Below are 25324 nucleotides of genomic sequence, written 5' to 3'. Positions count from 1 at the left end.
TCGTGATAAAGGGACCCAGAGACAAAAAAGGTAAATTACACATACAATGGTTTTCTTAAAAAAAAAAAAAAAAGGAAAGAAAAAGAAGAAAATGTTATTTTCAACAAAAGGAAAAAAAAAAAGCATTGAAAGCCCATGAGTCAAGCCATAGCCAAAACCATATTCTATCTTAAGTAGGTTTTCTTTTTTTTTCCCTCTTTTTTTCTTTTTTCTTTTTTTTTTCTCTTTTTTTAATAAAATCTCTCCCCAAACCATCATCACTTTTAATCCTCCCCAGACTGGGCTTCATCTTCAGATCCTTCATCCCCAGATTTCTCAGGTGGAGGGCTTGCAGATGTTTTCTTTTCAGGAGGGCTTTCTGGTTCCTCGTCTTCTTCTTTGGGAGAAGGAGTCTTTTCCTTTGATGCCTTTGAAGCTGTGGGGCGACCCACTTTCCCTTTGCCTTTCACAGGGCTTGGCGTCACTGAAAGAAGAAAAATACCAATTTGGGGAAGGGAAGAAAGCATCCTTAACAAAAGTCAGCTACTAAAGAAAATAATCTGTAAGAAAAAAATCTATAAAGACAACACCCTAATTTACTAAAAATGAAGGTGGGTACTGGATTCCAAACTCTTTTAACCAACACTGTAATGTTATGTTAGCAGTAATGCTTACAATAGAGAAACAGGATGCTATAGAAACTGCACATCATCCTTAGTGGCTTGTGAAACTAAAAATTGTTTATGTTTAAAACTCGGGTGAAGAAGAGGGGATGCAACTTAACCTGAATAGGAACTAAAGCCATCAAATAACTTTTAACAGTTCCATCATTACTAACACTAAGACATGATGAGTAAAAGTTCTATTTGCTAGAATAAAAAAAAGCAAATCCAGCTTTCTGATTTAATCACCAACTAGCTTCAACCAGGAGAATACCTGGTAGAAACCACAAGGGCCTAAAGAAAATGAATCTATGCTGTCAAGTGTGATTTTATTCTGCTAGCAGAGAGGATGGTGTAGGGATCAGAACACAGAACTTAAATGTATTACTGTAGGTGTGTATTTTCACAATTTCAAGTCTTTACTAGCTGCTGGGATTGTGATATCAGTGGGAAAAAAGGGCAGTAGTAACTATGCTGGTGGGGTGTTTCTACCACTGTACCTGACACTAACAGGTAATTCCCAAATCTTGACTTTTGTATGGCAGTAGTTGAAGAACAGGGCTAAGCCACCAGATTTTCAGAGGCGCTGGAGTCCTTATTAATAAATAAGTGATACTTCCAGGTATAGAAGACAGGATCCTTTTATTTTTGTTAAGTACGTGGCCAATGCCAAGCCCTAATGAAGAACTTCTGTAGAGAAGGTTTATTGGTTCTTCACATTTTTCAAAGCAGTAATTTAATCTGACTTCTGCAGAGCTCACCTGTGGCCTTTAGCCTGGGTTTGGGCATTTTCTTTTCTTTTCTCTCAGGTTTGGACTTCTTAACCATCTTTTTGTTTTTCTTTTTTGAACTGCCATAGTCACTATCATCATCGTCTTCCATTAGGAAATCCTCATCACTGCCGGAATCTTCTGAGAGGAAAGAAGAATTTCAACGTCCAACTTAATGTATACAGCCTTCCAAGTGAACAAAGGGAGAGAGTGCTAAGAATGGAGAATGGATTTGGAAGTCAAACACTCTTGGATTCTATTTGCAGCTGTACTACCAATCTGGTTGGAGCTGTCACTGGCCCCACCTGTAAAATGGTTTAGCACGCACCATGAGGGTTACATGACTGACTTGTTTGAAGAGTACGTTGAAAACAGGAAAAGGTAAGACTTAATCTGGATAAAAACTGAAGCCATCAAGTAACTTTTAGTAGTTCCATCACTCCTATATAGTCCTGATGAGACTAGGGAAATGAAACTGAACTGATTTGGTGTGTTTGGCCCAAAAACAAATGAAGTAAGAAAACTACATACAAAGCAGATAGACATGTAATTAATTAATCTGAGTAACCTGTGAAACATCTAAATGTAGTTAACACCTTTTTTTGCAAGGAGAGGTCTACACCCTTCTCCACCAAGCCAAAATACAAATCTTAATCACAACACCCACCATGTAACTGTTAGTCTAACAATTGTTCATTCAGTATTTGAGTAGAAATGATGGACATAATGATCATGAGAATCTCTGAACCTTTTAAAATATACATAGATATCAAAACAGTCATCTCTTTTAATAGTTAGTATCTAATTTAAGCGACTGATTTTAACACTGAGCATCCACAAAAACGTGGAAGTAATCGAGGTCACGAACTACAACCATGACCAAAGTAACAAGGCAGCTTTACGTACTCTCCTGGAATGGCACCTCATCCTCTTCTTCTTGTTCTTCTTCACTGCCCACATCTTCCATGAGCATCTCCCTCTGTTTAGAGGCTGCTTTAGAGGCTGCCTGCCGTTGCTGGCGCACATTTTTATGATCTTCTTTTTCATCTTCACTGTCCTCTGCAATATCCAAGTTATAATGCAATGATCAAAGAGTTATGGGTTTGACAGCTGACTAGAAAAGCCGATATGAGATATAACCTGCAGCTTTATTTCATTCAAAAAGGGTAAATTTTATCCCTAAAAATTTCTACAAAATATACAAAAGAGCTAAAATTCAAAGAATGAGCTTGAATAAGACTATGCACCTACTAGTACATATGAAATAACTTAGGCATGTAGTTCTAAGTAATAATAAAGCTGAATTAAGGTGTGAGCACATGTTTCCTATAACATACTTTAAACTTGTACCATTGCTTTGCCCTGAAATTTGCAATCACATTCAAACCTACCTACACAGTTTTTAGAAACTAAAGTTAGAAAAATATTTTTCTAGAACAGGGGAAGATTGTCTTCCAATGATATTTATTCTAAGATACAAAACATACAGAACCTAAAATAATGCCAAACTACTATCCTTTTCAGTGAATGAGGTGTGGCCATTTCAGTTTAGAGGAGATTGAGGGAAATCTTTAAAACACATATTAATATCAATTAGATCTCAATACAATTTTATTAAAAAATTACTTTCATATACTATAGTTTATTAATTAAAAGTTCTTTTCAACACACAGTTGTGGTTGTGCATAAATCTGGTTAAACAACAGGATGCCAGCCTATTGGCTCTAGACCAAGTTATATTTTTATTAGTCTCTACCTACAGCCCTTCTCCTGGACTTTGAGGCTCCCTTATTCTGTTAAGGTTTAGCTGTTACTCTTCTGGAAACACTCGAGTCTTATAAGCTTTGCCATGGTCAGTGTTCAAGTCATCACTTTCACTACCCAAAACCTCACCTGAAGACAAACAGACACAGGGAACGGAACTGACTTTGGTAGACTCAAAACTAAACGCACCTCACAGTAGCTTAACACTAGTACAGAGTTATTCATCTTGAAGTGCTCAAATGCTTACAAATGTAAGAGATTCAAATTAGAATTCACAAGGCAGATGAATAGAAGTGTACGTTACATTATCACAACAGCACTAGATAGTGCAAAAGGTTAATATAATTTATTTTCAGACAATTAGCAGACTTGGAAAAAAAACGGAACGCAAAATAGCTCAGTGGAGTGAATCCAGTGGAACTCTGTCTACCCTCTCTACATATTAGCTAAATAGCAGTCTCATTTTTTTTTTTTAATGTCGGTTCATTGGTTTGTTTACTTATTTATTTTTGGCTGTGTTGGCTCCCCGTTTCTGTGCGAGGGCTTTCTCCAGTTACGGCAAGCGGGGGCCACTCTTCATCGCGGTGCGCGGGCCTCTCACCATCGTGGCCTCTCTTGTTGCGGAGCAGAGGCTCCAGAAGCGCAGGCTCAGTAGCTGTGGCTCACGGGCCTAGTTGCTCCGCGGCATGTGGGATCTTCCCAGACCAGGGCTCGAACCCGTGTCCCCTGCATCGGCAGGCAGGTTCTCAACCACTGCGCCACCAGAGAAGCCCAGCAGTCTCATTTAAAGGGGGATCCAGGAAGGCAAAAGCAGGGGAATATAGACCACAACTAAAATGGTTGGGCGCAAGATGGAATAAACTCTCAACTCTTTTAAGAGTTACATTTTAAAAAATAAATACCAATGAGTAATCAGGATTTAACATTTAATTTAGTCAGTTCCTCATTAATTCTTTTTTTTTTTTTGTACGCGGGCCTCTCACTGTTGTGGCATCTCCCGTTGTGGCGCACAGGCTCCGGACGTGCAGGCTCAGCGGCTATGGCTCACGGGCCCAGCCGCTCTGCGGCATGTGGGACCTTCCCGGAGCGGGGCACGAATCTGTGTCCCTTGCATTGGCAGGCAGACTCCCAACCACTGCGACACCAGGGAAGCCCCTCATTAATTCTTTTAAGTTAGAATTCTTACAAAAAAACTTTCTCTGTGGCTACTGTTTCAAAGGTCTACTTCCCAGGTAAAAAGAGTCAGATTGAAACTAATCGTTGTTTGCTTTCCAACTGGAGTCATCACTCCCCCTGATTCTTATTATTCTATTTAGTTTGATATCTTTTATTTGTTCATGTAAATGGTTTTCAATTTTGACTATGCATGAGAATAATTTGTAAATACTTATACAAAACAAAGCCCCAACATCCCACCTAGACCTTACTGAATGAGAAGTCCTGGGATGGGATGGATATAAGTATGTTATAAAAACCTCATAACAGACTTCCCTGGTGGCGCAGTGGTTAAGAATCCGCCTGCCAATGCAGGGGACACGGGTTCAAGCCCTGGTCCGGGAAAATCCCACAGGCCGCGGAGCAACTAAGCCCATGCGCCACAACTACTGAGCCCGTGTGCCACAACTACTGAGGCTTGCGCGCCTACAGCCTGTGCTCCGCAACAAGAGAAGCCACCGCAGTGAGAAGCCCGCACACCGTAGCGAAGAGTTGCCCCCGCTCGCCACTAGAGAAAGCCTGCATGCAGCAAGGAAGACCCAATGCAGCCAAAACCAAATTAATTAATTAATTAATTAATTAGAAAAACCAAAAAAACCTCCATAGGGACTTCCCAGTGTGGTCCAGCGGTTAAGACTCCACACTCCCAATGCAGGGGGCCCGGGTTCGATCCCTAGTCAGGGAACTAGATCCCGCATGCTGCAATGAAGATCCTGCATGTGGCAACGCAACTAAGACCTGGCGCAGCCAAATAAATAAATAAAATTTTTTTTTAAAAAAACCTACAAACAAAAAAAACAAAACAAAAAACAAAACAAACTGCCTCCACAGGAAACTGTAATAAGCCACCAGGATTGAGAACCATTGTGAGCTCTTTGAAGGTGGAAACACGTTTGTAATGCAGCATTTACCACAGAGCCTGGCATTATAATAAACCACTTATTAAAATGTCCAATAAATAAATATATAAATAGAATTACACCTATTACATTAAAAATTCTTTACTACCTGCTGAGTGAGAATCATCCTTCTTGGTCTTCACATCTTTTTCTTCTGAGTCCTCACTGTAAGCGGAAGGGGGAAAAGATTAAAAATCTTAGATCAAAATCCAAGTGAACATAAAACTCTGGTATCTGACTGGAGAAGAACGCTGAAGAAAACCTCTTTTATACATAAAATATTCAAACAGATGCTGAGGAGTGGAACTGCTTGCATTATTTCCCTACTTCATAGGAATGCTGGTGATTAAGAACAATTTTAATGCTGGTGATTAAGAACAATTTTATCTACTTTTAGAAAACACTGCTCCCTCTGAAGACCCAAAGGAAAAAAAGAAGGTATCTCAACATAGGCTAAAAACTTTTCACCTATGGATAAGACCTGGTTCAGGAGAACATTTACTAAGAAAATTTTTTTGTTGTCAGAGGCAAAGTATGAATATACTGAAAATAAATTATATAATGTATCAATGGTGGTAAAGTAGGCAAGTAAATGGATAGCCCCAAATATAGATGTAGAAAACACCTTTATAATTATTAAAGGAAACTGGAGTTTAGTTATATAAATTACAATACGCCTAAAAAATTTATCTAAAACAAAATGAAAACAAATCAATTAATTAATTACCTCCTAATATTAATATTTAGGAGTCCAATATTTCTATACATCAGAAACCTCAACACATAGGCATGCCTTGTATCATGGAGAAAATAAAAGCGAGCTAAAGGTCACTGCAGAGTAAAATAAGAAGTTAAGGAGCTTCAAAGTTCAATGGAAAGTTTTATAAAGTAACTTTTTAGGTCACAAAGATGCACATTTTATATCTTCACAAATCTTAAACTGGAAATCTGGGTTCTAGTGTTCTGTCTTTGGCATGAATTATTTAGTTGTATGATCTTAGGCAAATCACTTGTACTCTTCAGTGCTAAAATTTTATGATTCCATGAGAAATTCTGACAAACAAAAAAAGAAGGAGTCACATAAAAGTTGATAGCTTTCTTTTCTCAAACAGCAGATCCTGTAAACCTCTTTTGGTATTCCTGTAATTTAGACCACACTCAAATGACAACCTACTGAACCCAAGATTCCTAAGCAAAAAGAAAAACCGAACACATTTCTTTACTAAGTAATCTGATCCAAATATACTATAATTCTGAAACCTGTGACTGTTCTATATAAATATTTTTTGAAAAGTAAGCATTTAATTCACAAGTCTATTACAATGATGAAGAACGGTATCATTTCCTCTAGTTCTTTTATTATTGAGTTTATAGAGACCATTAATCCTTGAGCCCCGTTACAGTGAAGTCAAGTAAAAGCTAAACTTTTAAGTAGAGACCAACAAGAAAAGCAACATAATATTGGTCTGAGGGAATAAACGTACAAGGCACTTAATACAAATGGCAACAAAAGCTATATTTATTTCAACCATTCCTGGACACTTCGCAGAGAGTAATAAAGCCAGATGACTGCAACAAGGAAAAATTTAGGCTAGATATCAGTTATATTGATGAGACATTACAACAGGCCATGAAGATGCTCATTCCTAGGAGAAATATAATAAAATAAATATAATATAAGGTAGTTCTAAGTTGGGCTGCTATACAAAACTGGATTAGAGAGATATATTCTGAAACTATGGAAAATGTGTCTCCCTACAGTATAATTTTGTCTTATTTTTCCTCAAAATTTTTCCACATTTCTGAAATTCTCCAGGGAAGAAAATATTAGATGTTAGCAATTCAAGCAAACAGAAAATACTTAGGTACATTTATTAATTAGTATTATTTTTACAAACTTAGCGTTCTGTGAATTCAGAATGGAAAGATTTCTGCCTAGGGATTATAGTGGTTTTAGTGCTCAAAAGTAAATAACTTAGAAGAACTAGTGAGAACTATTAATTCATTTCTTTGAACTGCTCATACTTAATAGTATTGTTTGGAAGTGGTATAGCCTAATGGTTAAAAAAATGGACTTTGGAGTCCAACAGACATGGTTTCAAAACCTACTGGTCTATTTGCTGGTCCTTGGATAAATCACTGACCCCTCTAAGTTAATATTACTTACCCTAATAAAGGTTTTGTGAGAATTAAATGATAATGAATATAAATTAGCATATAATAGATACTGGCACATAATAGTCATAAACGGTAACTATCACCACCACCACCACCACCACCAAGGAGGTCTTAAAGTTATGCTACACTGAGTACGAGAGTGAATGAATGTGTATAGCTGTAAGAGCAGAGATGAAAGCTACAATACCCTGGTCTCATGAGGCAATTACAGTTAAAAATACAACTCATCTGAATTCATTTATAAAACTAAAGGAAAGGAAACAGCCCAAAATGATTAAATTATTTAAACAAAGTAGAATTGACTATAGACAGTAAAACTCGGCAGGCAATGCAACATTCTATAAGCTTTAGTTATGATTCTGCCAATGATTTGTGACTGAATAGGAAAGGTCACTTATTCTTTGCCATTTCTACAATGAAAATGCCAATACTAACCTTGGGCAACAAATTATATACTTAAACAATCTTTCTGCCTTTGTTCAGAGGTTTGAAGTAGCACCAAAGTCATTCTGGCATACTTGGAGCTCACCTTGGATTCCATGACCTTAAAGAGGCTAACCTCTAGACTCAGAAGCACTGTCTGAGATAACATGAAACATGTAAAACAATATTAAGTGAACAATAAGCACTTTCCCAAAGTAACTGAAGATCCTACCAATTTAGAGACCAGACACTATCCTCATCTGAGTGGTGACAGTGTAAGAAGAATCAGACTTATGCCTCTTACCTATCTTCCTGTGAATTCTTTCCAGATCGCCTCTTATTTTTAGCTTCTCGGGGAGATGATCGAATTTTCTTAGCTGGAGGGCCCGAATCTCTTCCATAATCTTCATCTAAGCAAAGTATTTTTCAAATTCAATGAACTATATTATGATTTTTACATGTCAAAATTACCACTCTATTTACTGATAATTCTCTCATGCTATTTAAAAGGTGAGAGGGCAAAATTTCCTAAATAATTTTCTTTCATTAAAAAAAAAATCTTTTCTACTCCAGTTCCACCTTAACTCAAATCGTTTCCATTTTTGCATATTACTCTCTAGTCCTCATGTGTATATTTTAATATACCCACAGTCAAATATCTTACTTTATATTCTACCCTTTTAATTTGTTAAAGACTTGTACATGTTTCCACATCTTCATATTTATTTGGAAACTATTATAGTAATATGGTTATATTACAAGCATTTTAGACTTTAAAGAACCCACAATTCTACAATCCTAACACAATTACTGTTATCAAGTAAATTACTTTTAAACTAAAGTATTATATATAGCACACTCTGGCACTTGAGGAAAATACCTCCAATTTAAAAAGTCCTATAAAACCTTAAAAAGTGACTATTCCAAAACTGTTTACTACACCATCATATATAATCATGAGTATCTAGAATAGTCTGAAGCTTCAGCAATTATTAAATGGTTGAATAATTATAAATTATGGAATACCATACAACCATTAACCAACATAAACTTTTAGTAACACAAGCAAGATAAGTAGGGATGGGGTGGGAGGGGCACAGAACTCAATTCTATAGCAAGATGTCAACTATATTTTTAAAAGGAAAAAAAGGACAAAAAGGTTAAAATGGCCACCTGCTGGCTAAAGGACTTTGAATAATATTTCTGCCTCAGTTTCCTTATCTGTAAAATGGAAATAAAAATAGTATAATCCCATTTTAACAGGAATGATCTAAGGGTTAAATGAGTAAGTGCAAACATTTAGTAAGCATTTAATAAATATTAGTATTACCTCTGGGAGGGTGGATTATGTTTTTATTCTTCTTTATACATTGCTGCATTTTCTAGGTTTTCCCAAGGTACATAATATTATGTTTATAAAGTAAAATTAGATTTTAAAAAAATAAAGGAAAAAGAATAGTAAACACATCTGGAAAATGAGAATAAGGACATACTCTAAAAAGACCTTTTATGGCTACAATTTAAGATACACTACTCACTCTGAGTTAGTTCACAAGTCAAAGGTATTTCACAAAATACTCTCATCGTACTTTATTATGCAAAAAATTTACATACTCCCTATTATAATGTACGAGTTTTACCGTGATTATAGCAGGAGATATATTAAACTAATAAACACTGCATCAGAATTATCGCACATTTAAACTCTGGACTCCAAAACCAGATAAGAAAAAAAATTATTCAAGTGTTTATTTTCAATGATTTACTAAGGAAAAGTTAAAATCCATGCAAGTTCAACGTCTGTTTTGAGTGACACAGATTGACATAATTTATCAACAGTCTAAAAATAAAAAATGAAACCTATTTCAAAAGAATAATAAGAATGTACACAAGCTGGGTATTCTTCCACTAGTCAGTCGAATTCACAACTTATTGAAATCACAAAACTTACCAGCATCATCAGATTCCTGAAATTGTGAATAATCAACGACCTTCCTATTTCTGTAGAAAGAAGAGACTCTAATTAAGATCACAAAAATGTAGGACTTTTCTAAGATATCAGAACCCACATTTCTACTTCACAAACAGAATTAGAACTAGCTCTCTGAAATTTATTTTTCAACAAGCCCCTACCTCAGCCAAAAAATGTCACATTTTGTTATAGGAAAGTATAGCTTAAACCAAAAGTATTTCAAATGACAATTTTCATATTGCTTATCTGAGGCATAGCCCAAATACTATCCTTTCCTACAAAACAACCTCCCACAAGTACATAAAACAGCAAAATAAGCCAAACTACCATAAATATTCATTATACAGAGATGATATCATATGCACACAAACCAAAACTGTAAATGTTACTTTATTCTTACTGCTATACACGTGTACACCTGATAAATAAGGTTACTACTGAGTTTTTTTTCACGGCAAAGTGACTTTTAAATATAATAGTTAATTATGGTCACTATGGTGACGGTAAGTTAAGCCTTACATAGGAAGGGATGGAAAAACATGGATTCATTCAAAAGATGCTCTTTATTAAAGAGCTTTTTTTTTTTTTTTTGGCCATGCCACGCAGCTTGCAGGATCTTAGTTCCCTGACCAGGGATTGAACCCGGGCCACAGCAGTGAAAAACCTGGAATCCTGACCACTAGGCTACATGGAACTCCCTAAAGAGCATTTATTAAAGATACAAATTTATGTATTTACTTGACTCAGTGATTTTTTTTTGACTCAGTGATTTTTAAGTACTTCTTACTAGGTAAGGCATCTTTAATATCTCAAACAAATTTAATTTCCATTTTCCTACTTCATATTCTAAACTTAAAAGTTTAAAATTCCTCTCTTAGAGAGATATAAGAGCTTCTATGTTAGTATCCAAACAGCCTGGAACTTAAAAGAGCCTTAGATGTACTGTAACTAAATGGAAACTGAACAAGTGAACCGAAAGAACTATAAGGGAAACATGCCACTAACTACACTTAAACCTAAGTCGAGGACTATTCCTGGTTTTATAGATTAAGACACCACTTAAATGCAAGAACAGGAGAGTCGGAATTCAAGTGCAGGCAGAACTTCTATATAATATGCAGAAAGTGATAGGGTGGGGTGAATTCTGAACACACGTTTGGGGCTTAGATGTGGAGGAAGGTATAGCCACATCCTTGATTTGAGAGAGAGAAAAAAAAGAAAGGCTCTTAAGGAATTTTGTATTCTGTTTTTCTTTAGTCTACTGACAATGAATTATCTTCTGACTTTACTGCCTCAATGAGGCCAGATGCAAAACTATAAAATATGTTGTAACTATATTTTGTTATAAGAAACTGAGTTTATATATTAAAGATACCATTCTATTAGAAAAGTTAATTTCAAAAATATTGCTATTAGTTCCACTTACATGAGTTACCTAATCAAATTCATAGAGATAGAAAGTAAAATGGTGGTTGCCAGGGGTCGGGTAGTGGAGGATGGGGAGTCAATGGTATGTACAGTTTCAGTTTTGCAAGAGGAAGAGTTCTGGAAATTGAGTGCCCAAAAATGTGAATGTATTTAACGCTACTGAACTGTACATTTAAAAATGGTTAAAATGGTAAATATGTTATTTTACCACAATTAAAAAAAAAGAATAAAATAAAAATATTTTTTCTTAAAAAAAAACCCTATTTGGGGGGCGCTAGTAATCAAATGCTTATCATGTTGCAGGAAATAGTGATTTTTAATGACAGATACCATGAAAAACAGTATTATGAACACAGTGCAAAGATGACCATTTTCTGCATTACTTAGGATCAAGGCAAATGGGACATGGAACCAGGGAAAAAGGATCCAGAAGAGGGAGTTTTAAATCTTTATCTCTAACAATTATGTACAGGTTCTGAAATCGCGGGCATAATAATTTTAGGTTAGCTGGTGGAATTGCAGCTAAAATACTGGTACAATTTCCGGTATCAATTTCTGGTATCAATAGATACATCCTACGAGACTATATAAAGGAGGGTAACCATATGGCAAAGGATCATATGAAGAACTATTGAATAAACTGGGATTTTTAACCTGCAAAAGGGAAAACATGTTAGCTTTGGTGATCAGATTAAGTGTGGGTTCAATATAAAGAACTTCCTAACAGTTTACTAATGATAGTTACTTCCTTAGTCTATCACTAGAAACACTCCAAAAAGGAATTATATAGTACAAAATACAGAATCTGTTAGTAGGAATCCTGGGTTCTAGAACTTCAAGCAAATCACTTACTTCTCTGGGCCTCAGTTCCTCATCTGTTGGAACTGATGACCTAAGTTGCTTGAGAGATCTAAAAAGCTGCTCTATAAAATTAAATTATCAAAGTTTAATGAAAAAGATGACTTTTTCAGTTGTAAATGGTCAACTATCCTTTTGCACACCATACATTTTAACATGTACCGCTGTACCATTTGTTTTCTTCACTAACTTAAGCTTCTTGAAAGTAACAATCATGTCTTATGTCCACATTTCTGGTACAGAACAAGGTAAAAAGTAGGCACTCAAATGTTTTCTGAACTTTTTGCTCTTAGGATCAAATTTTAAGAGCTCTGTTAGAAACCTAATTTTAGAAAATACTCTAGAGGATAATATCCAATCACCTTAAAGACTTTTAAGATCTCATCTCTTGCCACTTAACAAGCAAGCAACCCCAGGAGGCTTAATTCTACCAATCAGGTTGTTTTTTACCACTTGGTCATGCAGCTCCCTTGCTTAGAATGCTATTCACATCACCCTCACTCATATCAGATATAACCTCACCTCTCAACAACTTTAATCCCTTATTGATACTACATAAACTACTAAATGTCTGTCTTCCCTATTATATCTGAACATCTTAAGGACAGGGGTTGTCTCTCCTTCATCTGGAACACCAAATTCAAGGAAGGCTTGATGAGTGAATGGACTTGGACTTGGCATCTGCAAAGGATTAGTGTGGGAAAGGGAATCAGTAGAGAGGATGCATGTACCACTGGAGTTTTCAACTTATCAGACATTTAATCCCACTGCCAATGACAAAAGAAAACTTAGTTTTCTCCAAACTGAAAAACTTGTTATTTAAAATCTAAGAGATTTAAAAGGGGAATTCCCTGGTGGTCCAGTTGTTAGGACTCGGCACTTCCACTGCGGTGGCCTGGTTCACTCCTTGGTTAGGGAACTAAGATCCTGCAAGCTGCACAGTGCGGCCAAAAAAAGAAAAAAAAAAAAAAAGGAAAGATTTAAAAGGCAATTATTTAGTACGTTTTTTCTATCCTAGTTTTCAACACAGGAAAACTACAAAAATGTCACATAGGCTATACTGACATTATATAAGCAATTAAATTTAAAAATTTCAAAACTAAATTGAAAGACTACTGCTTCCCTTGAAACACAAAATATTTTAACTTTCAATTATGTGAAAATGGCCAGAATTATCTTACATAATAAATGTTATTTATCGCAAAAACTGTAAAACCTGAGTAAAGCAAAATATGAATATAGAAGCACTCTTGTCTTAAGGGTAACTAGTCAAAAAAAAAATCCATCTATAAATGCTAAAGAGGGGGAAAGAAAACATAATTTAAATAAAAGGGGCTTCCCTGGTGGCACAGTGGTTGCGAATCTGCCTGCCAATGCAGGGGATACGGGTTCGAGCCCTGGCCTGGGAAGATCCCACATGCCGCGGAGCAACTAGGCCCGTGAGCCACAACTACTGAGCCTGTGCATCTGGAGCTTGTGCTCCGCAACAAGAGAGGCCGCAACAGTGAGAGGCCTGCGCACCGTGATGAAGAGTGGCCCTCGCTTGCCACAACTAGAGAAAGCCCTCGCACAGAAACGAAGACCCAACACAGCCAAAAATAAGTAAACAAATTAATTAATTAATTAATTAAAAGATCTATGATAACAAGGGTCATTCACAAAAACTCATTATAATGATTTATAATAATAGTTTGGTTCATTTTCTGCTTTCTAAAGATGCTTATTCAAAACATACTGTTTCCCACTACTTAGAGATTTACCTTATTCAGGGTTGATATGTATTTTTGATGAACTTATTCCTATGCAAACTTGAAATTAAGAAGGCAATATTTAAGTCTAAAGGCATAGGAAGTCCTACCTCTAGCTGCAAACAAAGAAACATTCTCATTTTTATTACTTAAATTAAATGCCAAAGCTAAACCAACTCTTCAGTGTAAAATGAGCATCAAAAACTGGAATTGGGAGGACAACACAAAATTTCAATATAGCATAAAAGTTAAAAACACAGATTTTTAAAATTGGGTTGAAATCCTGGCTCTGCCAGTTACTTGCCCTCACTGAACTTCAGTTCCCTCACCTGTAAAATAGGAATAACAATACCTATCTCTCAAGATTGTTTCGAGGGCCAGGTACACAATTATCCAATAAATAGCAGCCACTATTTCTTGTAAGCACTTACTTGTTCCACCCAGAATATTACTGCAATCTTGAACCCATGTGAATACACAAGTAACACTCTTATTTATTAGAACAGCACGATTAAGCTGCTCCTTTTAAAACCATTGTCTCAAAAATTAAAATAAAATAAAATGTTATGTCTTAGAGTATTGGTTCTAGTGCTATTTAGATTGTCTTTAAGAGTTTGTTGCTCATTTCATTAAAATGCAATATCAAAATAACCCCCTATTTTTATATTAATTCCAACTTTATGATAAAGTTTTCAGTTGCCATTTAGGCCAGATAAAGTAGCAACAGTAGCTATTTTAAATCCACCATTTAAGTTAGATCGATTTCTATCACTCAGATCAACTGGAGTTCCATCTAAGTAAGTCTAAAAGTTTGCACTAGAAAACAGAACTGTAACCCAGTAAGGAAAACAAATGTTTAAAATAGAAACTATAAGAACACAAATACTTCAACTAAGGGGCTTCCCTGGTGGCGCAGTGGATAAGAATCTGCCTGCCAATGCAGGGGACACAGGTTCGATCCCTGGTCCGGGAAGATCCCACATGCCGCGGAGCAACTAAGCCTGTGCGCCACAACTACTGAAGCCCGTGCACCTAGAGCCCGTGCTCTGCAACAAGAGAAGCCACCGCAATGAGAAGCCCACACACGCACCACAACGGAGAGTAGCCCCCACTCACAGAAAGCCCGCACGCAGCAATGAAGACCCAATGCAGCCAAAAATAAATAAGTTAAAAAAAAACTTCAATTATGTGCCTGCTCTTACTTTAAGTTGACATAATCGCTATATTTAGATTCTAAAGGTACCTTGGTCACAAATGAACCAATTCCTAGATGATCACCAGAGGGCTTTGAGATAAGCCCTTACTTTTGCATCAAAGTGCAAAAATGAAAGGTAAAGTTGGAAGCTAGACAAAGAACACTAAAAATCCATTTTTGGCACCAAATGTGGATAACTCAAGCAATAGGATTTTTTTTCTTCCATTCTCTTAATCATCTTCTTTCTACTAAATACTGGTAAGTCTACCCCCAAAATGCCTTTTCTTTCTTACAGCAGCAACCATCCAAGACCAAATCACTGAAATGACCAATTCCTGAAATGTGAGGTATGTAAAACTAACATTCTCAAGAATCAAGGATCAACAGTATTTCAGAGATGGAAACTACCACATCTTTTGAGATGATCGCATCTAACCCTTTGAACCTTAAAGATGAGAAAACAACTTAAAACCACAAAATTCAGTGCTACTCTTTAACAAAGAATACATCAAAACATGGAGAAACAATTAAGTTCCAGGTGAGGAAGCAGAACCTTAAAATAGAAACCCACATTTAATTATTGACACCCTAAGCTTTGTATTACTTAAAGAACACAAAATCACTTTCTCAAGGCAAATCAGAGAGACTTTTAGACAATTTACTACATTACTTAGCTCAATCAAGCTATCTTCCATTTTTGCCCTAAAGAAGTCCTATTGTTCTGACCAATGCAGGGAAGGAGAAGAAACACCTAGCTAATTTTCTAGAATTCAGCAATTTTCTCATTAGGCACTTAAAGTGCACTTGAAATCTGAGTTTTGAGAAACCCAAAATAGCTAACATAGCTCTTTTCACTAATCACCTAAGTGATAAACATCTAGAACAATGTTTCTCAGTCTATTGGTCACAACCCACTATTGGGTCCTGAAATCAATTTACTGATGTATAACCAGCACTTTATTTTCTTGGCTGCGGCTCGCGTGGGATCTTACTTCCTGACCATGGATCGAACCCAGGCCCCTGGCAATGAGGGCACTGAACCCTAACCACTGGACTGCCAGGGAATTCCCTATAACCAGCATTTTAAAAGAAGAAGAAGCAAATAGAAAATATCAGAGAAAATTACACCTAAATAACTGCCAAGTTCCTGAAACTTGTTTCAGCTATTTGTATTCTTGTGTGTAGCAAATTGTAATGTAAAATGTATTTCTTATAGGAACTTCATCAAAAAAGTCTGAGCCACTGCTATAGAATAAAATGATTTCCAAAGTAGTTTTTAGTTTCACCTTTACAAAAAACGATTTGTTATTAATCCACGGCCACAGAAGTATAGCATCTCTTCCTATTTTAATTCATTGTTTTAAGAAAACCACTTTTTTTAAACTTAAGCACTCATAACACCTATCGAAGTTTGGTGGCCCGTGGGGGACAGAGGGAAGGGTGATACACCACCAGGTATATTACAGCTACTGGACCTTAGACAATCTAACCCAATCTTACCCAAAACGTGTTATCCTATCAACAAATGTCCCTGGAAGGGCATGACTGAGAACCTTTCATGATCTCCCAAGGCAACTAATTCCAAGAAAACCGGATAATGAAACAGTTCTTCTCAGCGAGGTGAAATCTGCCTCTAAAGTCCACTGACCAATTCTGTCTTGTCTAGCTCCTGGGATCACCACGGTCTAAATCTAAACCCTCTTGCATAGAGCAGCCCTTAAAATTTGTGTGACAGTTTCCACTTTTTTCTTCAAGGCTAAATACTGAAGTTTCTACATATCAAATGTCCTTAAAACTTAGGACATTTACCTCACTCCATTCTTCTATCCCTCAAGATTCTTCATACGCCAAGTTTTCTCAGGATATAAGAAAATTAGTTCATAGAAGCCAGGATACCTAAACTCAATTCAGGGTAATTTCTCACAGTTGCTTATTTTGAGCTTCACGTTCCTTCTGGCTAAGATATATTGCTTTGACTGTATCTTATACCATTCTGTTTTTTACAATTAAACAGGATTCAAAAACAGTCACAAGATACAAGAAAGCAAAAATTTTAAAGTAAATATTTAAAATCAAGAACATTACAGGAAATAGCTCTTCAAAGTTTTTCAAATGGAAAAAGTAAATTTCTGCACTCAAGGGGAATAAAGGAGTTCTGAATGATGAGCCAGGTATGTTTGAGATAGTTGTCACAATGCCCTCCCAAATGTTTTTTATCAACTTGCTAATATTTCAGTCCAGATGAATAAACATGAACTCTTATATGGCACTCCTTATTCCCAAAATACATTCAGTTCCACCATATTCTCTCCATATAGTATACTATTTTATTTAAAAGTCACACACAAATTTCAATGAGTATAACAAAGCACTGGGTAAATAAAATGGGCTAGCTTTTTCCCAACAGAAGTTGAGTGCAAAAACTATGCAATTAGGAACAGAGTAAACCTCAAGCAGGTGAGATTAAAGGGGTCTCAGATGAGCACATTACCAAGTAGAGTCCTGTCTGCAGCAAGAGTCTTGGAACCCTCAGTGGACTTTTCCAATTGTCTTAACTCAACTACCAGGGACAAATCTGTAGCCTGACAAAGATTTACTGACTCATTACAATAAAGGTGATGGAACGTTAGAAGTGTGGAGCATCTCACCAAACAGAGGAAAACTTAAAAAGGATTCGGGAAAGGGTACAATTTAGGTGAAATTTAAATGAAGCAGTGTCTTGATAGGCTCAAAGCACAGCCAACTGTGTGACAAGGAGTCTACATCAGGTCTAGACAGTGAAGTGGACCTTGGGTCCTATTTCTTGGCAAAGAAGTTAAGGTAGATGTGAATTTTGTGCCCAGCAACCCCTCATTTGAAGCTCTAAAAATGTAAATCGAGGATAGCTCTCCGTGTCAAAAGGAGTTAGCTTTTCCTGATAAAAGTGTGATGTTTCACTCTGATATAATTTCAAATAGCAAAGTTTCTGACAGTCTGATTTTAGAGAATCTTTTCGTAGCAGGAAAGCAGTAGTCAAAGAAGCATTGTTATAAATCTTGCCAGTTGTAGCATATCTGTGGAAGATAGTCTGTTATCCCAGGCCAATAAATAGCCGGCTGGATTTTTACTTCTCAGTGGAGCTAAGTTTTAGTTTCTCAAGTAATTCATCTTCTGGGCCATTTTATCTTGACACATGAAATCTCCCTGAAGATCACCTTGCTTTGCAGGTAACTGAACAGGTGCACAGTTCAATAAGTAGATAGGCCCTAAGAAGCACCTGAAAATATGCTATAGCCAGTTGAAACACTCTTTGGCAACCTGTGGTCTCTTCACCAAAAATATTTCAAAGACCTATAATTATGGCTATTTAGATACTAGTTATTTTAAAATATGGCAATGCAATTCTGTAACAATCAGTTCCACTTCCTAGAACCTAGATAGTAATATTTTTTGAAACAAAACAAAGGGATGCCCCATTTTGACCAAAGTGGTCATATACTAAATGAAATGTTTTCTCTTATTGTCCACAACACCGCAGTCTCTAAATGCCAGAGGGGCACTATTCACATGGACTATAATGTGGATGTAACATAGATGGTGTCCCAGAGTTACACAGAATGGTGGCCTTGTTTTTATATTTCTGGGGAAAACAGACCAAAAACATAAATAAAATCAATCTCCCTTTCTTTATTCAAAACTACTTTCTCCTTATTAACTAGTTGTATTGCAATGATTTCAAACACTAAAACTCAACCACTTGGGCTTCCCTGGTGGCGCAGTGGTTGAGAGTCCGCCTGCCGATGCAGGGGACACGGGTTCGTGCCCCGGTCTGGGAGGATCCCACATGCCGCGGAGCGGCTGGGCCCGTGAGCCATGGCCGTTGAGCCTGCGCGTCCGGAGCCTGTGCTCCGCAACGGGAGAGGCCACAACAGTGAGAAGCCCATGTAATGCAAAAAAAAAAAAAAAAAAAAAAAACTCAACCACTTACCTTGGTAACTTTTGTCAAGTTAAATCAATCCCAATTTATTAATCTTAATTTCCTTCTAATTGTAATATACTGATGAGTTTTATAATAGGTGCTGAACCTTTTCAAATGCTATGGTTTTTCTCCTTTGGTCTTTTAATATAAATCAGTGACAGATTTTAAGTTTTATTCCCAGCACAAATGCTACTTGATCATATGTATTTTTAATACATACTGGATTCAGTTAGCTAATACTGTTTGGCATTCTTGCATCTATACATATAAGTAAAATGAGCCCATTAATTTTCTGTGGTGTCCTTTAGGTGGCTTTGGAATCTATTCACTTATTTTGGTCAGGGGGAAATGTCCCTGAATTATGTATGCACTTAAATGCCACTTATCTAACATTCATGTTTCCTCCCACAAAAGCCTCACACTACTTCAGTGCTTTTTCCTCTACATTCAGGTGTCTTTTCCTTTAATTAACCCCTTCACATATTCTTATTCCTTCGAAAAAATTTTCCTTTCCTCCACCCCCGCCCCCCCCAGCTCACTTTAAAGTTGGTCTTCCCCACCAAAGTCCTGCTATGAACCATAACCCCCAAATGTGCTACTACCATGAGAGTTAACACCCCGTGGCACTGTCTGACCGGAAAGATCACACTGGCCACAACTTCTATTTGAATTCCTGTTTCCTTTTTAATGGTTAGGTGAACTGGATCAGTTACTTAATTTACTTAAGCCTCAGCCCTCTCACATATGAAATAAGGGATAATATATACCTTGCTCAGAGTTGTTCAAGATTTTGAAAAACATGAGAAGTATCCGGCAGAACTGGCACAAAAAGTGTTGCTCGTAGACTTCCCTGGTGGCTCAGTGGTTGAGAATCCACCTGCCAATGCAGGGGACACGGGTTCGATCCCTGGTCCGGGAAGATCCCACGTGCCGCGGAGCAACTAAGCCCGTGCGCCACAACTACTGAAGCCCGCACGCCTAGAGCCTGTGCTCTGCAACAAGAGAAGCCACTGCAATGAGAAGCCTGCGCACCGCAATGGAGAGTAGTCTCCACTCGCCGCAACTAGAGAAAGCCTGTGCAGAGCAACGAAGACCCAACACAGCCAAAAAATTAAAAAAAAAATTAAAAAAAAAAAAAGAATAACTTAAAAAAAAAAAAGTGTTGCTCGTTAAGTGATGGCTCTATTGAGTTTCGAGTAATTTTATTTTTTCTAAAATTGAAGATTGAGAAAGGAACTGTGCTGTTAAAGGTCTAGTCTTCTTATCTACAATTTAGAAATTCAAAAAGTTCTGACAACCAAGTCTTTTCATAATTTATATGGTGGTAAACATATGTGGGGCAAACAAGAGGGGCTTTTTAGGATTTTCTTTTAGTGTGAAAATTCCTAGGTTTTACCACAGAGATTAATGTGTTTGGTTATAGGAGCACTACCCCAGACTGGTGATGGTACATTATATATACAGTATAGGCGCCCTGTTATCTTTTTTAAATTTTTGAAAAAATTTGAACTTCTGAACACATATAGTCCCCAATGGTTTCAAACTAAGGATTGTAGACCTGTAAAACATTCTACGTGGAATCAAATGTATACAATAAATGTAAATCTAATGGAGAGTTAAATAGGTAAGACTCATGCAGTCTAAATTCAGCTTTACTATTATTTCTACGCCTTAGCTCCTAGACTTAAGTCATCAGTAGTAAACTGAAGGAACTGGACTTAATCTCAGAAGTTCTTTCTAGTTAAAAAAAAAAAATGCTTTTAATTAAAACTTATTCTGAGAATTGTTTTGAAGAGTAAGTTGAAAAAACTGCTATTTAAAATATTTTGGCCATATATTTCCCCTCAAATATTTTCTACATAGAGCTTAAAAACCAGTGCATACAGAATGCACTCACCATTATTTACAGATTACAAAATAAAATAGCATTTGACCATCTTCATGCCAAACACTAGGAAGGGAAGAGTGTTACCACAGAAAGAATGCCAGCACTGTATTCAGAAAATCTAGGTTCAAATCTTGGCTGTTTCACAGTTCTGTGACCTTGAGTAACATATTATTTAAGCTTATTTCGTCATCTACTATATGGGAATTTTTTAAAAAATCCTCTATTACAGGGTTGTAATAAGGATAAAACAAGATAAAGTGAAATCCTCAGTACCTGACTCTGCACTTACTCTTAGTAAATGTTTATTTGGTAATTACTCTAAAAAAAAATCAAACTTTAAATTTTTTTTTTTTTTTGGCACTTTATTTTTTGGCCTCGCCACACACCGGATCTTAGTTTCCCAACCAGGGATTGAACCCTGGGCCCCGGCAGGGAAAGTGCTGAGTCCTAACCACTGGCCCGCCAGGGAATTCCCAACATTGTCTTCTTGTAATTTTCAGATTAAATACATATATGTTGGGAAATGTTGAATACTTAAGTGTTGTTATAAAATTAACTCCTCCATTATTCAGGCTTTCCAAGTTATTATGTGAGATATCTTTGAAGGTAAAGTCTACAGAAGAGTTTGTCTTTTTAGAAGAAAGTGACATGTAAGTAATAATAAATGTACAGATCAAAGGTTAATAAAATCACACTTCTTTCACACACACACAAACACACACACGACCTGGACATAGAGAATAAGATCAGATACAAGGAACCAGGCTCATCTAAAAACTACATTTACTAGTATACTAAACTCTTAAGTGTCTTCCTGTGTATACTTGGTATCATTAATTCCAAGCTACCTTGAATTTTCAGGTTTCCAAGTTTTTCCCTTTAACCGAGGGCTTTTTGAAACTGATTTTCTGGTAAGAGAGAATATCAATTTTTTTTTTAGAAATCCAGACACATTCCAACCGAATTCTCTTTGAAAAGAAAGCAATCTGGAATCTTGGGGAAGCTGATTCTCAACATAAATAAAAAATGACCAAAAAATTTTTATATCAATCTGTAAAAGCCTATGCTTTCACATCTAAACTTTCAATGTTAAAGGTTCCTTGCAGTCTCAAGTACTAAACAAAAGAAGACAAGACATCAGGTACACTTACATTATAAAGAAAGGAGCAAACAGACTGATCTGAGTGATGTGGACCATTTTCAATAAGGGAGGAAGATCTCTAATGAATATACAAAGGTAAATTTCAAAAAACCTGGTTTCTAGGCTGGGCAAGTTAGTAAATCTCTGAGCTTTCTTTCAAAAGAAACAGCATTTTCTTCCCTACCTCACAAGGGTAAGAGTCATGAAAGCATTTTGAAAAGTTAAAAGTGCCATACACTAAAATAACATCAACACTTATCTGGTAGAAGAGACAAGCGGTTATTATGTAGAAAGCGGGTAGGATGAGGATAAGCAGGGCTGTAAATTAAGAATCTAGGTTCTAGGCCCAATCTTGGCATCTACTAGTGTGTGATGCAAGGCACTTCACTTGTCCAGGTCCCCACATTGTCACTCGTAAAATGAATTTGCCTAAATTTCTTTCTGGCTCTAAGACTGCAATTTTACGCTATAAATTTGAATCCAAGGCCTAAAATATTTCAGCTCTCATTTATATATGAGTCAGATACTGTAAAAGGTGACAGCAATACAGTGTGAACAAAACTACTTAGATATGTGCTGCACACATGTCTATGGAAAACCCTGCTGTAGCCGGTCAGTTCATCATTCCATCCATTTGGAAACTGGTGTCAAGCAGCCATTAGTACATTTCTAAATCTTCCTTAAATGCTTAGGTTAATATTAAAATGAAAATAACAGTCACAGTAAAAAATGAAAAGCAGAAAATCCTCAAAATTATATACAGGCCTAAGGGTAGAAACATATCCCAAAAGAAGCTGCAGGGACACATTTTCCAACACATGTTTTTCTTGTTTTTGGTTTGTTTTTAAACAAGGTTGATCATTCTGATATTGGGTCAACATCTATCTTTTTTTTGTTACATTCCCTCAAGTACACAGACTCTTCAATTACAAAAGCACTTCCCTAAGGCAGAACTTTTTTATTGCAAAATTTAACAAACCACCAAAGTCAAGTTTAATTATTTCTGCTTTATTATTGGTCAAGAGTATGTTAAAGGCTTTCAAAAAAGTTACAAAGAGATTTCTTCACTAAAATATATAATCAAAAACCAAGTTGCTTTAAAATTAATAACTTGAAAGTGACCCCAAAAAAGCCCATGATATATTAACTTCATTCTTCAATTAGGGGCAAATATACAGTCAAAATTACTTTTAACAGACTGAGCAAGAAAAAAGTTGTGCACAAATCCCAATGCCTTCAAAAAACTGATTAGAACGTGCTTAATATATTTACCCCTACCCGGTGACATTAAAAATCCAAGTTTTCAAGAAAAAAAAAGTTCTGTTCGTGTTCCAGCATCTAAATTTGGGAGTACAAACTCAGGCAAATGAGTAAAATTACAATAATAAAATTAAAAGTCATCAAAACCTAGTGAACTGCAGTTAAAAGGTAAAGAAAAGTAATAGTCCAATTTCACCACACAGTAATTTACTCCCAGAAGACAGAAGATCCAATCCAGATGAAACAAATCTTTATTATGATATTGTCTATTTCTCCTGATCCTAAAGAAAATACTCTACATAAACTGATGGGATACACTGGTCATTTATTATGCCAAAAAAAGTATGCAAACTATAATTCGAAATATCTATTCAGACTCCGTGCCAAAATGTAGGCAAAACTCTTCCCGGTGGCGATGGTGAGTTATCGGAGATGCGGGTTTAAATTAGGCAGAAAAGCTGTCAGGTAGTTAGTTAGCACTCTCCTCACGCCCACCCCGAGCGTAGGAGCAGGCAGCCCCATACCCCCACCAGCTGGAGACTGCTGTTCTAGTCTGCAGACAGAATGGTGTAGCACAAAACCCTTTCCGGAGTTCCAAACCTCCCTTTAGAGCTCTAGCTCAAAATACTTCCGTTCCTCACAAAACTTGGAATGAAGAAGGGGAAGCAACAACTATTAAAACATTTAGAAACTAAACCTATTTATCCATAAACCACTATGCAAAGTAGCCAATTCCTTACATTGAAAGCGCCAAGGACATTATATTAAAAGTAATATTTATTTGCAACAGCTCTCCTTCGTAAGGCCTCAACAGATTGGATTAAGCCACACCCCTCCATAAATGGCACATTCCATACGATAGCCGGGAGGACGGCCAAGGGCGATTCCACCATCCGCTGGGGAACAGCAAACTTGTTGAAATTCTCAGAATAAAGTCTAACGATTAACCGAATCTAGCCCGTTTATTATTAAACTTATTCGAGGTAAAGATAAGATTACAAAAACATCCGAGACGTGTACGCCGAGGAAGAGGAGAGAGAGGTAGCGGGAACGAGAACCACACGGGATTTAGGTCGTGCAGTTAACCCACACCTCCCTGAGTAGGGACATTTCCGAGGAAGGACATTTCTAGTCGGAGGCAAAGAACGAACTCGAGGCGGGGAGAGCGGGGGTTAACCAGCTCAAAACTCCGAGTTGGGGGAGACACAGCAGTCATTTTCCAGGGCCTAGTCCCGAACTCTCTCTGCTGCGGAGGGAAAAAGAACGCGTCCCGCCCACGCCCGGCCCGATCCGAGAGGCGGGGCTCTGCAGCGACCCGGAGGACGGAGGCGGGGCCCGGCGGCAGAGCTGCCCCTCCTGCTTTGCATGGAACACCCCCGTCCGCTAGAGAAAAAGGGCTGAGTCCCCCCCACCCCCACGCAAGCCGAGGGGGGAAGGGGCAATACGGCGTCTCCGCCCTCCCCCCCCCAATTAAGGTGGGGTCCGAGACCCAGTCCGCTGGTCCCCGCGGCCGGCTCCAAGGGGCCGGGCCGGAGGAGGTGGGGCCTGGGTGGGGGCGCTGACTTCACACCCCTCCCCCTCCGACCGCTGGCGGTTCAGGGAACACCCCGCCCGCTCCAGTGCGGCGAGTGGGGGAGGCAGCAAAGCAGCCCAGAGCCCTGCAACGGCGCGGGGCGGGGAAGAGCGCGCGCATGGGCGCGCGGCCGCTACCCCCGCGCAGCCCCGCGGGCCAGCAAGGCCCCCCACGCTCAAGGGCGCGCGCGGGCCCCGAAAGGGAGGAGGCCGCGCGTGGCACAGGAGAGGGCCGACTCTAGGCTTCTGTCCCCCACTCCTTCACCACTCACCCCAACCCCCTCCAACCCGTTCCAGGCCTCGGACTCCGCACTGACCTGACAGGCCGAGACATGTTCGCTGTCGAAACAGGACCGAGTCGAGAAGCCAAAGACCAGGACCCCCCCCACCCCGCGCGCTCGGCGCCCCACCCCC

At 37.8% G+C, this 25324-nt stretch overlaps 1 protein-coding gene across 2 annotated transcripts; it reads right to left on the bottom strand.

The window, feature by feature from the left end:
- Positions 1-25324, bottom strand: NUCKS1 (nuclear casein kinase and cyclin dependent kinase substrate 1). 2 transcript variants are annotated; one of them, XM_079696599.1, is made up of 7 exons: positions 25228-25324; positions 9842-9891; positions 8195-8300; positions 5399-5454; positions 2318-2470; positions 1403-1549; positions 1-463 (listed from the first exon to the last, which is right to left on the bottom strand). In XM_079696599.1, the coding sequence occupies exons 1-7, from the start codon at positions 25242-25244 to the stop codon at positions 264-266; spliced, it is 729 nt and encodes a 242-aa protein (XP_079552725.1). In that variant the 5' UTR covers positions 25245-25324; the 3' UTR covers positions 1-263. The 2 variants fall into 2 exon arrangements, with proteins under 2 accessions (XP_079552725.1, XP_079552724.1); XM_079696598.1 differs by having other exon boundaries at positions 7-463; positions 1403-1552; positions 25228-25323.

This window comes from Hyperoodon ampullatus (genome assembly GCF_949752795.1).
Source record: "Hyperoodon ampullatus genome assembly, chromosome: 2".
Lineage (NCBI taxonomy): Eukaryota > Metazoa > Chordata > Mammalia > Artiodactyla > Ziphiidae > Hyperoodon > Hyperoodon ampullatus.
This window is presented reverse-complemented; position numbering and strand designations above follow the sequence as displayed.